Source organism: Ilyonectria robusta (assembly GCF_021365365.1).
Source record: "Ilyonectria robusta strain PMI_751 chromosome Unknown BGZ61scaffold_1, whole genome shotgun sequence".
NCBI lineage: Eukaryota > Fungi > Ascomycota > Sordariomycetes > Hypocreales > Nectriaceae > Ilyonectria > Ilyonectria robusta.
In genome coordinates, this window is record NW_025764435.1 from 780789 (window position 1) to 796567 (window position 15779).

At 54.8% G+C, this 15779-nt stretch overlaps 7 protein-coding genes across 7 annotated transcripts; 5 read left to right on the forward strand and 2 right to left on the reverse strand.

The window, feature by feature from the left end:
• Nucleotides 1–233: 233 nt before the first annotated feature.
• Nucleotides 234–3935, forward strand: BGZ61DRAFT_336778 (uncharacterized protein; the record flags this gene model as incomplete). Its single annotated transcript, XM_046238992.1, has 2 exons — nt 234–2800; nt 2855–3935. The coding sequence occupies 2 exons, from the start codon at nt 234–236 to the stop codon at nt 3933–3935; spliced, it is 3648 nt and encodes a 1215-aa protein (XP_046111701.1).
• Nucleotides 3891–4552, forward strand: BGZ61DRAFT_5191 (uncharacterized protein). The gene has a single exon (XM_046252383.1). It carries the CDS (start codon nt 4014–4016, stop codon nt 4452–4454), a length of 441 nt encoding a protein of 146 aa, XP_046111702.1. The 5' UTR covers nt 3891–4013; the 3' UTR covers nt 4455–4552.
• BGZ61DRAFT_437275 (Mss4-like protein) lies at nt 4542–5430 on the reverse strand. Its single transcript, XM_046244094.1, has one exon. The coding sequence runs from the start codon at nt 5314–5316 to the stop codon at nt 4651–4653; it is 666 nt and encodes a 221-aa protein (XP_046111703.1). The 5' UTR covers nt 5317–5430; the 3' UTR covers nt 4542–4650.
• A 1539-nt stretch (nt 5431–6969) lies between these two features.
• BGZ61DRAFT_582185 (uncharacterized protein) lies at nt 6970–8420 on the forward strand. Its single transcript, XM_046256278.1, has 2 exons — nt 6970–7726; nt 7781–8420. The coding sequence occupies exons 1-2, from the start codon at nt 7087–7089 to the stop codon at nt 8209–8211; spliced, it is 1071 nt and encodes a 356-aa protein (XP_046111704.1). The 5' UTR covers nt 6970–7086; the 3' UTR covers nt 8212–8420.
• A 1424-nt stretch (nt 8421–9844) lies between these two features.
• On the reverse strand, nt 9845–10158 carry BGZ61DRAFT_437278 (uncharacterized protein). Its single transcript, XM_046244095.1, has one exon. It carries the CDS (start codon nt 10015–10017, stop codon nt 9850–9852), a length of 168 nt encoding a protein of 55 aa, XP_046111705.1. The 5' UTR covers nt 10018–10158; the 3' UTR covers nt 9845–9849.
• A 1900-nt stretch (nt 10159–12058) lies between these two features.
• Nucleotides 12059–13670, forward strand: BGZ61DRAFT_5210 (uncharacterized protein). Its single transcript, XM_046252473.1, has 2 exons — nt 12059–12871; nt 12935–13670. The coding sequence occupies exons 1-2, from the start codon at nt 12212–12214 to the stop codon at nt 13505–13507; spliced, it is 1233 nt and encodes a 410-aa protein (XP_046111706.1). The 5' UTR covers nt 12059–12211; the 3' UTR covers nt 13508–13670.
• A 285-nt stretch (nt 13671–13955) lies between these two features.
• BGZ61DRAFT_5224 (uncharacterized protein) lies at nt 13956–15049 on the forward strand. Its single transcript, XM_046252545.1, has one exon. It carries the CDS (start codon nt 14306–14308, stop codon nt 14858–14860), a length of 555 nt encoding a protein of 184 aa, XP_046111707.1. The 5' UTR covers nt 13956–14305; the 3' UTR covers nt 14861–15049.
• Nucleotides 15050–15779: the final 730 nt, after the last annotated feature.

A 15779-nucleotide genomic window follows, 5' to 3' on the forward strand; every position in this document is an offset into this window, starting at 1 on the left:
CCCCATCCCTCTGCCGGTCAGAGAGCGTCGGAGTGATGTTGATCTAATAGCGCCTTTGCTTCTGTGACACGGCCGGCTTTCCCCAACCACCAGGAGGGCCCCCCGAGAAGCAAGCACAGAAGACGACCACCACAAAGAAGCAGCCTCAAAGGAGCGTCCCTCACAGCTCTCGCGCGGAAGGCTCCTTGATCCCACTCACCCTCCATTTAGTGTATGAGATGGGAGCTTCTACCATGATTATGGCTCCGGCCGTGGAATCCTCGACCGCTTTCCCTCGCTCGCACTCTACTCCGGACCTGCTCTCCTTGCCTGGCCTCGACAGACCCGCCCCGACCTTTTCCTTGAACCAGAACCAGCGCCCTCTGGGCCAGTCCCTTTCCTCCCTCCCGAGCCTCCCAGACTTCGACGTGCCTTCTTTCAACTCCGACTTTTCGCTCGACACCTCCGTCTTCCTCGCCGGAAACAAGGCCGCCCCGAACCTGCCGGCCCCGATCGTCCGCACGGAAGAGGTGGTTCCCGACGAGACACCCCCAACCAATACCAAGCCAAAGTCCAAGACAAAACCTGCACGATCCAGGACGGGCTCCCTGGTCGAGCGCCCCCGATGGCTCCCCAACTCGCTCACCAACGGAGATTCTCAGGATGAGCCACCTACCCGTCCCACGACCTCAGCCGCCGACATGAGATTTGGTGGCGGATCGTCCGGCAAAGACGACTCCAAGGCTCTGGAAAAGAGCTCGTCGACAGGATCATTCGCGAGCTTCGCCAAACGATCCTGGAGGTCGTCTCGATCGCCCTCCCCGATGGAAAAATCTGACGCAGCCAACGAGGATGTCACGGGTCGGGGGCGTTCAGACAGCATCACCTCGCTGAAGCTCTCCAAGACCCGCAAACGCCCTGGCCTGACCGTTGATCAGGTGGACAAGAACCAGTCGACTGATTCGCTCAAACCAGCCTCAAAGGCGTTTCGCGCGAGCAGCTACTTTTCCAAGAAGAAACAGAAGCCAACGGCCCTCAGCAAGCTCAACACAAACACAAACATCGGTTCAGACAACAGCTGCGCTTCCTCAGCTACTAGCCTCGCTCCACCCGCCTCAACCAGCACAGAAGGTCGAAATTCACAGTCAACCCTCGTCGAGATCAACACCACCCTCACCGATGAGTCGTCGATCGAGATGCCGCACCCTCAGACCCGCGACACCCTGTGGTCCACTTTCAAGACGCTCGACGTCGAGTTCAAGGGGTTCCTGGCCAAGACGACTGCGCAGCGTATGGTGGTGGTCCAGTCGTTGGTCTTCCCATTTCTGCGCAACACCATGAACCACGAGTCCATCAAGCGATTGTATCCCGAGGACGTGGACCGAAGAGCGACTATCCTCAATAAGTGGTGGACGGCCATGATGGAAATGCTCGAGGGCCAGTCGCCTCAGCCGCTACCGGGCGTTGACCGCCAGATCATGTATGAGGCAGTGACGTTGATGATGATGCGGCCGGAGTGGCGTCAGACAACATCTTACTTCCAGCCGCTCTCCAGTCGATCGCCATTCGAGCGGGTACGGGGCAGGTCGGCCACCGACTCATCTGGCTCCTCGATGACCTCCAGCCAGGCGGCATTCCTCGAAGAATCATCTGAGCATAACGTGAGAACCATGTTCGTGACCAACCTGGTCAGGCAAATGGCTTTCGTGGTTGAGAAGATGTCTCTCCGACATGCCCCGCCGGGCCTCGTTAACTTCGCCGGCAAGGCCTGCGCCTACGCCTTCTTCTTTGCCCCTGGAGTCGCAGACATTTTGGTTCGACTCTGGGGTCTGTCCCCCGAACTCATCCGACGCGTCGCAAACGAATATGGACTCCCGTGTAGGAACAGGGGCGAGAGTGAGGATATCGTCGCACTGTTCCCCCCGAATCTCAACATGTTTGGCTGGACGACCCCCAAGGGCATGTGGGACAACCTGAAACAAGTCCCCAAGCTGCCAATGCTTGTGTCCCGGATTCCCTGGACCGGTCCATGGGTGGCAAGATGGAAGGGTCGGGATACTGACATCTTTTTCATTTTCTCCAAGTACTTTCACATTCTGTCCGAGCAATTCATGCCGTCTGGTCTGCCGTTGATTGAGAAGGCTAGGTCTCCTGCTTTCGCACTCGTTCATGCACAACTCCTCTTCGTCATGGACACCATTATCCACCGCCAGATCACCATGGACGGTGCCTGCAGCCCAGCCCAGGTCGACTCTACGAACGGCGCGGATGCTGCCATGACATTGCCGCTTCCCTCGGGCAATGGGATGAAGGGAATGTCTGATCAGAGACTCGTCGTGTTGTTGAAGGACTTACTCTCCGATGAAACCAGTGATATGGCTGCGGCTCGCCATACGTTTGCAGAGTCGTTTGCTTTCCTGATGAAGGCATCCGCGCGCAAGACGCCACAATTCAACCACACGGAATGCTTCACCTTGTGCGACTTTTTGGAGGAGATTTTGGTGTTGTACAGCAAGTACGAAGACACGGATGCCACGACAAACTACATCGACTGGCCGTTCTGGTTTGACGTGTGCAAGAAGATTATGAGCTCCTTTAATACTATGTCAGAAGTCCGGATGATGTCCTTGATCTTCGGGATCTGGGATGCCATTGCAAAGAACCCCCAGCGAAAGTTGGCTCTGTGTCGGGATTGGCTTCTGTCCGAGGAAACCTTCAACGACTTCTTCAACCACTGGTGTCCCATGGTCCGAGCCTACTACCAGCGCTTAATCTGCTGGAGAATGTGCCGAGACAATGGGAAGCAGGACGAGGTGGACGCGTAAGACAGGTCCAATGACCCAAATGAAGGAGCGCACGCTAACTTGGACTATAGCAAAATCTTCATTCTTGTAACGAAGAGACTTAGGACCACCTGGGCTCATTACCTCTATCTCAAGCATACTGCCGAGCAAGAGCAACGATCACCTCCTTCGACTGCGCCAGTTCTGCCTGCCCCAGGCAAGCGGTTCATGATTATCCGACAGGAGGTGAACACTCCTCAGCCTGGGCTTTTCATGGGATTTGATTCCCTGCTCAAGCCCACAGGTGAAATGGCTTCTAGTGTCGGGAACGATACTACTCTCCCCAAGAACGACTCCAAGAAGCGGTGGTCACTCCTGGGCAAGGTTCTATCCCTGGGCAGCAACAGTTCTGATGGCGGGGACGACGACCTCCAGGCTGCGCGCCGTGACACGGCTGAGGCAAGATCGGCCCTTTCACTTCCACCTTCGAAGACGCCCTCGTTCCATGGCCCTCTGGCCCGTGATTCTGACGATGATCTCCCTATTTACGAGGAACCCAAGTTCGTCTTCAGGTTCATCCTAGCCTGGCAGAACCAAGCAGCACCCTTCCGTGACCGATTCTTGACACGCCCTCGCCTACCCGCACCTGCCCAGTCTCGACTCGTACACTCTCCTGCGAACAACAGCCCGCAATCGCCTTCCAGCGGTTTTACCTCCCCCACGCGCAAGTTCTCTGGCGGCCCGCAACTAGGTGGACTGATCAATGGAGCCAGGAATGCGAGCCCCCTGAGTTCTCCTGTCGATGAAAAACCCCGACGCCTCTCCCTTAGCCTGATTTCGGTAGGTGGAACATCCGAGATTTCGTTGCCAGATCTAGGCGACGGAACGGCCATTTCAGCTGCTCGCAAGGGCAGTCCTGCACCGTCCACACCAGTTGGCCAGACCAACAGGAACGCGGATCGATTCGAGGACGGAATCACTGAGCCCGTCAAGCCTGCTGGCATTTACAAAAGGAACGTCGTCTACGCCGGACGAGCGCTCGCCGAGTGGAGCCAAGTTGTTTTCGAATGCAACAACTTCGTCGAGCGCCGTACTGACGAGGGCGTCGTTGACATTGGTGATATGGAAATCCCAATACTTGGAGTTGACGGATTCCGCAAGGTCGGAGCCTAGTAACTGCAAAGTCTTGCTGGGCCGCCAACGTAGCGCAAGGCATCAGACGTCTCACTCACACTTGTCATATATCCTCGCATGGATACATATTTCCCCAGCCAAAACAACATACATCACCCGGTGGCGTTGGCAGCATTTGCTTTATTACTGCACAAAACAATCATTTTACCATCACTGGATGAGTTATTACTCTCTATACATTTGCATCTGATGGATATTTTGGGGCACGCGCCCCTGCATGCATTATGCCATCATCTGACGAATCACTTGGCGTGGTTTGGTCATGTGTTCGAGATTTTCGACACCTGGTTTTACATATTTTCTGTTTGCGCGATATTAGCGGCGTTTGAGAAGGATCACTTGGCTGCCATTTGTTTTGCGCTTTCTTTCTTCCTTCCTTTTTCATGGTTGTCTAGTCATCCGGGCGGCTTAGGGTGGGCTTCTTTGGATTCCCCGGTGTGGTGGATGGACGTCAATACATTGCCGGCATGGCATGCGACATCGGTGTTTGGTTTGTAACGGTGGTCCGTTGTGTATATATCTACTAGATTGGAAGTGGGCATGGGCCTTGGTGAATACAGAAGACATTCCTTCTGAATAAAATAAATTACTTCAGTGAATGCGATAATGACTGAGTTGCTTTCCTCGTGTCGTGGAAAGTAAAGAATAAAACATAGACCCAAGCACAACCTTGTCAAACAGTCCTCCATAGGCACTATCGAGTACTGAGGATAGCCTCGAGCTCTTCCCGCCACTGAGTAATAGTTGGCTTCAACGCCTCCATTCTCTCTCGGGCATCATCCCTCAGCAGTGCATCTCGGCTGGGGTAGTACTCCTCAAACTGAGGCTTCCTATCATTGACGGCGAGGAAGGGCTGGCGGCTGCGCGTGTAGATGTGCACGTCGGGGGCAACCTCCCACGGCTTATCGAGGGTGCCCACACGCACATAGGCGACGTACGGCCCTGCGTCGGCGTAGTAGCACCACAGACCGGTATGACAGGCCGGACAGTGCGCGACGGTCTGTCCGAGCTCGGACTCGGTCGGGATGCAAACGAACTTGGGTTTGGGGCCGGGCTTGTTGTGGGTCGAGGGGACGGCGTCGGTGAGGGTCGCAACAGCGGGGATGAGACCGGTCGGGACGGGTTCAGGGGCAGCACGGCTGCCGGCGATGGAGGGAGCGGTCGGCCGGAGCTGGCCGAGGGCCGAGGTCTCGATGGCAGCGTTGAGGGCGAAGGCAGAGCCGGTCTGGCGCTGGCACGCGGTGCAGTAGCAGGAATGCACAATGAGGGGTGGCAGGGTGAGCTGGTAGCGGATAAGGCCACAGGCGCAGCCGCCAGCGAGAGGGAAAAGGTCTTTCTTTTCGGAGTAATGGGTAGTCATGGTGATGGCGTCGGTGAGTGAAGTTGAGGGTAGTATGCGATGCCAAGAAGTGCGTTCACAAAGCGAGTATGTCAAAGGCAGGGCGTGAGAAATCAGGTGGGAGAGAGCGTGAACGGTACGACGTGAGGGAGAAAAGGAGAAAGGACGCCCGTGTAAGTGAGCAAAGGTGGGGTTGCGCTTGCTGGCCAGTGAGCTTGGGGGAGATGCCCGAATTAGGAAGGCAGTGAAAACCGCAGGCGCAGTCAAGTGAGGGGTTTTGATGCCCTAACGGTGAGAAGGAGCAGGCAACCAGCCAGCCCCAAGCCATAGCTAAACATACAAAGAAAGAAGAGTCGACATGGATAAATAATGAAGGTATAAAACAATAATAAAGTATCATGTCTATTTAAGTAATTTGTTGCGACTGTGTTACCCTGCATTAAGATGGTTGCTGCCCTCCACCTTTCCGATGTTGCCTCCTACGAGGAGGCAGACATTATAAGTGATTCCAGTCACATCTAGCGAACAGCGATACTCAATAGTTTATCACAGGCGAATACAATCAGTCGATGACTAACCTTCAAACTGGCAAGATATGCAGATGGGTTGGGGCTTGAAATATGTGCGCCTCCGAGCAGGTATTCCGCAATGATTGCTCAACCAAAGCACATCCTGCGCAACGATGCCAACCCTGAGATAGCCCATAAGTATTTACACCAAGTTTTTGCGTCTCTTTGAATCTTTTCATTCTACTTACCAGTGCGCATTGGCCACCAAATACTTCTCGCTTAGACCAGTCGTGAGCGTCAGGATGGCCCACATAAGGCGAATTCGGTGGGTCATCTAGCACATACGACCATAGCTCTTAGAAAATACGGGATCCCGTCCGCTCTCCCTTAGTCAAGCTGAGAAGCGGCGAATTAGTACTCGGGTCGGTGACGACCGGGGAATCCTCGCTGTTGTATGTCTTCCTTTTTGCCTTCATGTTGGATTTTTGTTGCTTGAGGCTCTTCTTGTTCGACCGTCATTCCCCAGTCAAGAGGGTCCTGTGTGTTGGTGTTTTGGATGGATACAGGAACTATGCCTAGGTAGCGTAAGGCAACAACAGGGCTGGAACCTTTTGTGGTTGGGTAACCAGCAATTAAACTAATATGAAAGTCAGGACATACCTACGGAGATGCAGATGCTGAGGGACAGGGTGCGAAAAGCAAACCGGCCGAGACCGTCGTGTTTACCAAAGCTCAAACAAGCTGAAGAAAAACAGAAATCTAATTGTGCTTCCCTCAGCGCATTCAAAGATAGTAGGAAAATAGTACCCAATGCCTTTGCCTGTGTTCTGACAGGTGTGGCCCATGTCAGATGGTCTGCGCATCCGCAACCCTCTCATCATTTCACCAGCCACGACCTCGCACTAATGGGAATCTTCTATGAGTTGGAATACCATTGTGTCACCTTGAAAGTCTGTGCATACTTGCGGTTATTTCTATCTGCAGCGTCAATTGTCTTGCCGCTGATTATCTTGTTCAATGCCGTCTATGAATCACTGTTTCCGCTGTCAGTTGTCATACAGCTGCACAGGCAGGCAGAAGTTTTCTGCCATCTCTCGTGGTATCAAACCAAAAAAAACTGCTTCCAAAAATTCATGGTCATTTCACCTCCCGCATCTCAGCCTTTGTATCACAATTTTCTCCTTCCACGAAGCTGCACGTTAGTTACCCCTGAGGCTCTTCTCAGCAACCCAGAAAGAAGAGGCTGTGCTATAGCAGTCGCTGTATCAAACATCCACCCGACATGGCTAAGTCGACGCCTGGCTCTGAGAAGATGCCATCTCGATCTGTCTCGCCTCCAGGTACTGCAACGCCCGCTGCCACAAGCGCGACCATCGAGTTTGACCCGGCTGGAGACCTTTATCTGATCGTCGGCCCCTCGTCTCAAGAAATGCGCGTCGACTCTCGAGCGCTTTGTCGATCGTCTGCAGTCTTCCGTAAAATGCTCAGCGAAACGTTCGCAGAAGCCAAGCCCGAAAAGGGAAAATGGCTGGTCAGGCTGCCCGAAGATAACGTGCACCCATTCGCACTGCTCATGGACATTGTGCATAGTGTTTACGAACGGGCCACACCCAAAATGGCGGCGTCTCATCTGTACCAGCTTTGCATCTTAACCAACAAATACGATATGGCGCAAGCTTTGCGGCCCATGGCATCAAAGTGGCTTGCTCCCTATTCTTCCCCTCAAATTTTACGGGAACCCAAGGGATTCAGCATCACAAATATGATGTTTATTGCATGGGAAATGGGTCACTGCGTAATATTCGAGGCCCTAGCGAAGGTTGTCGCCTGGCGGTACAACTCCAACCTTAACAACGACCTCGTCTATCCAAATGGCACTCTCCTGGAAGATACTTGTCGCTTTAGCTCGCATGGAACTCTAGGTAAGTAATCATCAAATATGTCCCTCGAAACGTGCAAGAGTCTGACATTTCAAGAACACATCACAAAGTATCGTCAGGATGTCCTCGCGGTCGTTCGCAAAAGCTGCCATGACACTATCCGAAAACTACTTGCAAAGGAACGAGCATCGACGTTTTGTGTTCGAAACAGATGTACCCTTAGAGCAGGAACAATAAATGACGCTGCTGTTCTAGGCGATATCCTCCAGCGAAGCCAAGAACTCGGCATCATCGAGTTCTTCGATCACAAGGAAGGGTCTCCTGAATTCACTGGAAACTTGACCGATCTAAAGCACAAGCTCAATACCATTCGAGATTCGAACGTTAGCTGTAGCTGCGGCGGTCCAGTTGCCTCAATATTGGCATCTATGACGCGAGAATCCGATGCCAAACACCTCCTTGTGGTAAAAGATTGGCACAAGAAGCACCTGAGCATCCAGGCTGCAAAGACCAAGGTACTGGTGTAGGCATTAAATCCCCGTGAAAGATGATGTCCCCAAGTTTCTTCGGATGGGCCACGCATGTTGCTGTGGGCGGATAACGGGAGAACAAGACTGGTTGAGATCATGACTCACGGAGGCACACATGAGGGGAGCCAGGCTACGAGCACGTCTCACGTTTGATGTACATTATCCAATTCGACCCAGAAATGTAAAGATGCTCAACTCTGTCAAATACCTCTAATATATTTGCCTGCTTGCTTCTTTCTGTTTATGTGGGCATCACTTGCTAGCAAGTTGTCTGGGGTCTGGGGCCAGCGGGCTCATATTGATGCTCCGCTGCACCTCGACTGTCTATCCGTTCCCCGAGAAAACAAGCCAGTAGTTGATTGATCCATAGAGAAACGCCTGGAGTCGAAAATAGCGCTGGCTAAGCAATTATAGTGATGGGCTCTAAGTCTGTGTGCCGCTTCACATTCAAGAAGGACTTGTGTATAACAAACAAACTGGCTCCTGCTAATCACCCCAACGTTCGCCAGGCATGTGAACGTTCCAAGACGTCTTACTCAAGATAAAGGTCGGAAATGGGCTATATGGCGTAAGGCCTTGAGGGATTACCGCGTTCAGTTCAAGGATTACGAACACAACTGGAGTGTCGGCCCTTTCGAGGAACGAGCCAGGCGCATGAGAACGTCGCGATTGTGTCGGTATTTCCCGTCAACGGCATTGTCATACATCGCTGAAGGTCAATATTTATCTGGGCATCGGGCTCCCTCGAAATTCAAATGCAAAATGGGCGAGAAGCTGTACTCACTCTGGTGCGTGAAAGAATCCCCCGGCAACTGCTGAGGTTCAGGGTACCAGCGGATGGAGACGAAACAATTACTCCACATTTTGGAAGAGCTACGGAGCTGTAGTTCGGAGGGGAGGATTACAGGCTGGATCTTGGCAGTCATGTTCTTGGACACTCTGGTGGCCATACATTGTGGAGGCCCGGACGGATCACTGTGTACAGCTCGGGACTGAGGAACAAGCCGGGAGTTTCAGGTCTTCCGAGGGACAAACCGGGCACACCCGACTATTCATTTGCTCGAATGGTGGTCTGGAGGTGCTTTGGGTAAGCACTGGTTCTTGAGGAAATGGGCTTGAGTGTAACTCTGTGTCACCTGCCATCGTGTCTGGGACTTCCTGGACTCCAGAGGAGAGAGAGCAAGCACAAGGCCAAATCCACCGTATGCCACAGATTAAGGATGCCTCCGTAAGGGGTATGCGATACTTGAATGCTTGTCAGATGTCGGCATGCTTCTAGAAGGGCCGGCCATGCGAAAGCAGCCCTTTGGCGAGTCCGTCAATAGCTCACTGATCCGCCCGATCTACGGAGTGCATACAGAGTATGTGGCTCCAAAGTGCACTAGAGTGGGACGAGACCGTGCTAGAACTCTGGGGTCATCTTCATCATTCTCACTCGAGTTGCATGATCACTTGATGTGAATATTGGCGGCACCACATGCCCCGTTCTGGACACCCTCTGTGTAATGATGTATACCCCTGAGAGCATCCTTTGCGTACTGTTCTTCCGATAATTGCCTAAAATAGGCACAAATATCTCATTATGTTGAGGGCACCTGAGTGAACAAGATGCTTAATTGTGAACATCAGAGTCGGTCAAGGATACTGAATCGCGGGACGATGATATTCGTGGGGCCGTGGTGGGCTAGGGGGTTGAAGATGGTCCTGTCTCAGAGCGCCGAAAGCCCCCACGTTGGCACACGCGGGATCGTGATGGGTGGGTTTACCCTGTAGCTGAGGGTGGACGGATGGACGGATGGTCATGGCCCTGTGAAGAGGTAAGTAGTTAATTGACAGTCGCTGGAGGAAAGCCGGAGACACGTGCTCATCCCAGTCTCGGGACGAATTACGGAGGCCAAATTTCCACGACCCCTGCAGACCCTTGTAGATCCTGGTTGACGGACCCCGTCCTAGCTTGTTGACTATGAGCAGATGGCGATTCGACTAGTGTTGGAGGGGGTCTGAGTGAGCACCAGGATCTGAGACGGGGACACGTGCTTGTCTGCCCTCGAACCGGTGGATTTCGGTTTTTGTTGTGGTGGGAGCTATGACATGCTTGGCAGATGCGTGGTGGAGGTGGAGATGGATGATGGAGAGGAGAAGTGGAGGTCTGGACGATATGGGTGAGGGGCCGTGTAATGGCTTACTCTGTCTGGAGTCATTAGGCGATGGAGGGACATTTCTTGGTGTTGGTGTTATTTCTGGCGGCGATGTCTGGGTGTGCTACAAAGACCATGGTAGAGATAAACCCAGGTGAGTTGTCGACGGAATGACAGCAACAGAGTAGACAAAACGCTCAATGGAGGCTTGGCGATTAGTTGATGGGTCTGGAAAGTTGGGGTTGTGATGGGTCTGTGCGAGGCTTGCTTCCCAGGTTGGCCTGCCTTTATTTCGACGTCTAGGATAAGGGCGATAAAGACAAGACTTCGCGCTCAAGTGCTCCCCCTTGGTGTTTGCTGGCATGTAATGGCGAGGTGTAAGGTAGTCTGGTTTTGTGTCCGGTGTAAGTAGGTACCCAGTACGGAATCGTGTAGTACATGCTGAGGCAGCTGCCACCTTGACGACGGTTACCTAACTGAGAGACGCCCGTCCTGACGTCGGCCAGCTGCACGCGAGTCAAATGGCAAGTCCATCACACATGCACCTTCCCCTCCATTGTACGGTTCTCTCCTCCGCCCGCCTCCATCTCGAAGCAGCCCGCAGCAGAAGCTCAAGCCAAGCTTTTTTTTTACGGCCGCTCCTGCCCCCCTCGAGCCCACCCCTGACCAGCGCACGCCTGCCGTGAACGCCGCACCGACGACCACATGGGCGAATACCCCGCGCTGATTCGCCCGACAGCTTGGACAGCATCGGAGAGCACGCGACCATTTTCTCGATGATGCTTGGTCCAGAGCAAAGTCGAGGTCCGTCCGACCCCGAACCGGGTTCCATCATCCATCCTCCCTGGGGCCGGCGCGAGCGGATTGGAGGAGCTCGAAGGGCAGGAGCGGATTGAAACTCTCTTGCCTTGGGGATTGTGGCTTTTGGTGGTTGGGGCCCTGGGTTCCTCCTTCTCCATGCTCCATGCTCCATGCTCGTGCTCGCCCTGTCTGGTCTCCTGCGCTATGGAGATAGCGTGTGCGTGTCGTCTCGCCGCCTTTCATCTGTCCCTCCGAGAGGGCTGCGGCGAGAGGGTGTGCTCTTGCGTTTCCTTAATATCTCCTTGGTTGGCTTGCTGGCTGCATGGTAGTCTGCCATTACACCTGGGACGTGTGAGACCTGGTACCACGACCAAGACAAACAATCGACAGAGCATTACATCCGACTTGTAGCCTCGCTCGCTCTATTCTCGGCGTCCGCTCCTGCCCCATCACTGTCACCTCCTGCCTTTCCTATCTCTTGCTTGCTCCTGCCCTCGTGCCCGTGCTCCTCCTACTCGCGACCGGGCCAGGCCAGGCCGCACCAGACCAGACCGGATCCCAACCAGACCGGACTCGGTCAACGACAATCGAGCGTCTGCGTCTCCTCTCTCGCTCTTGCCACGGTCCCGGGCCTTCTTTATCTCTTCTTTCCTCCGTCCCCTGCTTCTGGCTCGAGGAAAGAAGTGTGACTGGTCCTGGCTGTCAATTGTGTCCCCGTGACGAGAGTTGGTTCGCATTGCAGCACGTCGCATCGCATCGCGATCTTCATCCACCACGCCAATATCGACACCGACGTCCACCCTGGCCTCCTCTCCCCCCACACCTACCACTTACCCTCTTACCTACCCTCACGAACTTCCTCTGTGCCTTCTTTCTCCCTCCCTCCTCGATCACTCCCCTCTCACTCCCCAGTGAGTCCTCACACGACCTGGGTTGTCGCCTCCACAGAGCCCCGGTTCTCTGAGACTAAGGCGCATTCCCCCATATTCGCCCAGTCCACAAACACTTCTTTTGTGCTCCTTTCCCTCATTCCTTTCTGCATCTCCACACTTGCCAAGATGCCTCGACCAGGTCTTCCACTTACACCAGGCTCGTCCTCCGACATCAAGGGCAAGGATGGCACTCAGCAGCTCGCTACCTTCCAGCTCTCTTTTGAGTTACCGCCTCCAGCAATTCATGATGCCTCCCGGATATCACCTTCAGGTTCTCGAATTTCTCCCACCGATCCTAAACCTCACCCGCTTGCGACGACTTCGCCCGCGTTGACGTTCCCCATGCAACCCGCCGAGACTGTTAAGGCCCGGCGACGATCCTCGGCTGCCAAGGAGGCCAAGGACAACACTTTTGCCCTACCTCCTCCCCCGACCCGCTCTCGGAAGATCATCCAAATGAAGCCCCGGACTCAAGATGGGAACACAGATGGTGCCGGAAAAGATATGTCCAAGTCGGGTGGCAAGGCTTCTGCAGCGACGAAAGCAGGGCCCGCGTCTGCGACGACAAAGACAACAACCGCCGCCAAGACCGACGACGCTGCTGGGGATAAGGGCAAGAAGAAGCAACCAAGCGCAACGAGTGCAGCAGGTCGGAAAATTGCGAGAAAGACAGCACACAGCCTAATCGAGAGGCGGCGGCGAAGCAAGATGAATGAGGAGTTTGCCGTGTTAAAGAGCATGATCCCGGCGTGCACCGGAGAGATGCACAAACTGTCCATCTTACAGGTTTGTTGTTACCTTGCAGGCCCAAATTTCAAACCCTGTGACTAACATGGGTTTTCTGAACAGGCATCCATCGAGTACGTGCGGTATCTTGAAGACTGTGTGTCCAAGTTGAAGGCACAACAAGAAGAAGACGACATGACCCACACCGAATCCGGCCGCCAGACCCCCACGGGCCGCGACCGTCTGCCGTCAATCCGCGAGTTCCACCCTACCTTCCGGGGCGATCCCGCTGGTGACGGCGATATTGAAATGGAAGACTCAGACGCTGGGTCACCGACGATGCCTACCAACGATAGACACGCACACCAGCCGTCTGTCTCGCCAGCGTTGCTACCCCAAGACGCCGTTTCAGCACGCCACCGTCAGCACTCGTACTCATCTGTGTCGACAGACGCGCGCCGGTACAGCTTCAGCGCCTCGGCTACTACTTCGCCAGCTTTCGGCCCTCAGGTGTTTAGCAATGGCCACTACGCCCGCAGCGATGCCTCTGCGCCAGCGTCGACATTGACAAGCCCGGCCCTCGATCCTCAGAGTGAACTGGACCAAGAGGCCATGGCTGCTTTGATGATGCTGAATAATGATCGACGGGGATCAAAGGGGCGAGGCCTGTCAGTCCGTGATCTGCTTAGCACATGAGCCGCTGTGTTCGGTGACTTGGCATCCGTACTTAGCGGGAGGGTAGGCGCTCGGAATTTGGTAGACATGCTACCTTGGGATCTTCAAAACGGCGTTCTCTGACAGGCACGCGACTTGCTGGCAGAGAGGGGCTGCGTTATCGTCCGATTCATAGGGCGAGGCGGTTTGGGAGCGTTGCATCGATGCTCCCCAGGCGTTCAACGGAACCCGCCTACGGCCATTAGGGGCTAGAGTGCAACGTCGCGAACCAAACGAATGGAACTCTGACGAGCCTCAAGCCACATGCATGTCGTGTCAACTTTTTAGAGGAGTGGTTGGGGGTCGGTCATGATGGGAGATGGAATCGGTTTATTAGAATTGAGATGATTATCCTTTGGGTCGGCTGGTTTTCTTTACGCGGCGTTGGAAGATGTGGGGGCGTCGTTTGATTTAGTTGCCATTTTGGACTTTTTTTTTTTTTTTTTAACTTCGTCACCTGCACAACATGGGGCTCTTTTGGGCTCTTGCCACAGCATTTATTATTTGGATAGAGATGCGGGAACAGGATGAGACTGGGATACTTTTGTCCAGGGTAACACTTGGTGTCCTGTGAGCTGGGCCGATAGATAGTTGCAGTCAGGAGTCTTATCATCAATCAGCATGGCATGATGCGCCAGACTATCAACAAATCAAGGTGGCTATTACGACGCCCGGATAATAAACCACGACGAGCCCTGAGCTTATTGTCCGAGCTTAATGTGATTGAATGTGATATCAAGGGAGAATGTTACTGTATCCCCCCGCACATCTTGGCTGTCCATGCTCCCAAAGCCTCCATCCCAAGACACATGGCGTCCCATACCCCGGCCTTTCAAACACAGACCTGCAACACGACGTCCCCTTCTCCTTCTCCCACTCACCTACAGGCCACGTCCCCGGCGCCGTGCTGCTCCGCTGCCCGCTCACAGCCCCCGCATAACCGCCCGGATCGCCGGAGGCGCCAACTTGCAAACACGGAGAGCGGGCTGCCTGTCTAGTTTCACAACTCTGGCCCTTTGGCGCAGCCACGACCGCGCCGTTTCAGCTCGCTCGCTCATCGTACGAGAGCGTGAGGTTCTGGGACCATACGAACTTTTGACGGCATCTTACGGTGTTGAAGATGCGAGCGCGGGCGTTGTTGCGAGTGAACCGTGCTCCGAGGGCAATGCGTATATAGATGGGCTTCGACGCCGCTGTTGGGACGAGGAGAAAGATCATCATCCAGATCAAGCAACAACAACAACTTCCTCCTTCACCCCTTCTTCTCTTCTCTCACGCGGCCTGGTGCCCATTTGTATTCAGCCTCTCTCCCCTTTTTTAGCCTTCGCTTCTTAATTTCCTCGTCCCTCCCTCTGCCACCTGCGCAGGTGTGGATAATCTACTCTTCGACTCGTTCTGTCTCTGTGTCCCCAGCTTTCCCGTCAGCCGGCCTAGGGAAAGCGATCCAGCCAACGCGCCCCGCGAACTCCCTGCCTACTCCGGTCCCGACCTCTCCAGACCTCCGTCCGACGCCTTCGGAGTCTCCGCCGGCGCCCCGCTCCCCCGTGTCCTCCCGCTCAAGCCCGAAGGCTACGCCGTCAACCCGCCGCCGTACTATCCCGGCCGCAGCACCAGCCTCGAGGTCAAGCCGCTCCGTCTTGTCCGCGCATCCCGCAAGCGAAAGCCGTCCCGCAAGCCATCGCCGCCACCGCCGAGCTACTACGAGACCTGTTCTCACACGCTGTACCAGTCCACCACAACTCTGAGTATCGAACCAGCAGGCCCGCCGCCCACATACCTCGAAACCATGTCTACCCAGCCCATGATGCCCAAGGTCGGTCCCGCAGTCGCGCCCCCGGCCGCCGCTCCCCGGCCACTCGGCCCCGGTGCCGGCGGCAATCCCCCCCGCACCGCGGATAATGTCATGGCTGACTTGCGTCGGCAGCTCGACGACTCTGCCTCCGATATGGGCTCCAGCGTCGACTCCCGGGGCCGCCGCCGCCGCCGCAACAACAAGCAGCTCGCCACCACCGGCGGCATCAAGACCGGCCCCGTCCTGCCGCGCCTGGCCGAGACGAAGCCCGTCCGCCTGCAGCTGGGACTCAACCTGGATGTCGAGGTTGAGCTGAAGGCGCGCATCCAGGGTGATGTTTCGCTCACTCTGCTGTAAGTCTTTGCTTGCAGGATTAACAACCCAACCCAGAGAATTATGCTGACGAACATTAGGCAATAGAGTTGAGAAGAAGAAGGCCGCTCGCAAGTCCACAGAGCTAAA

Excerpts from the sequence above, each read along its gene's own strand:
- BGZ61DRAFT_5191 (XM_046252383.1), top strand. The coding sequence starts at position 4,014 with ATGGATACATATTTCCCCAGCCAAAACAACATACATCACCCGGTGGCG.
- BGZ61DRAFT_582185 (XM_046256278.1), top strand. The coding sequence starts at position 7,087 with ATGGCTAAGTCGACGCCTGGCTCTGAGAAGATGCCATCTCGATCTGTC. Across the intron at positions 7,727-7,780 it reads TAGCTCGCATGGAACTCTAG|AACACATCACAAAGTATCGT; the intron begins GTAAGTAATCAT and ends TGACATTTCAAG.
- BGZ61DRAFT_437275 (XM_046244094.1), bottom strand. The coding sequence starts at position 5,316 with ATGACTACCCATTACTCCGAAAAGAAAGACCTTTTCCCTCTCGCTGGC.
- BGZ61DRAFT_5210 (XM_046252473.1), top strand. The coding sequence starts at position 12,212 with ATGCCTCGACCAGGTCTTCCACTTACACCAGGCTCGTCCTCCGACATC. Across the intron at positions 12,872-12,934 it reads ACAAACTGTCCATCTTACAG|GCATCCATCGAGTACGTGCG; the intron begins GTTTGTTGTTAC and ends TTTTCTGAACAG.
- BGZ61DRAFT_437278 (XM_046244095.1), bottom strand. The coding sequence starts at position 10,017 with ATGACCATCCGTCCATCCGTCCACCCTCAGCTACAGGGTAAACCCACC.
- BGZ61DRAFT_5224 (XM_046252545.1), top strand. The coding sequence starts at position 14,306 with ATGCTCCCAAAGCCTCCATCCCAAGACACATGGCGTCCCATACCCCGG.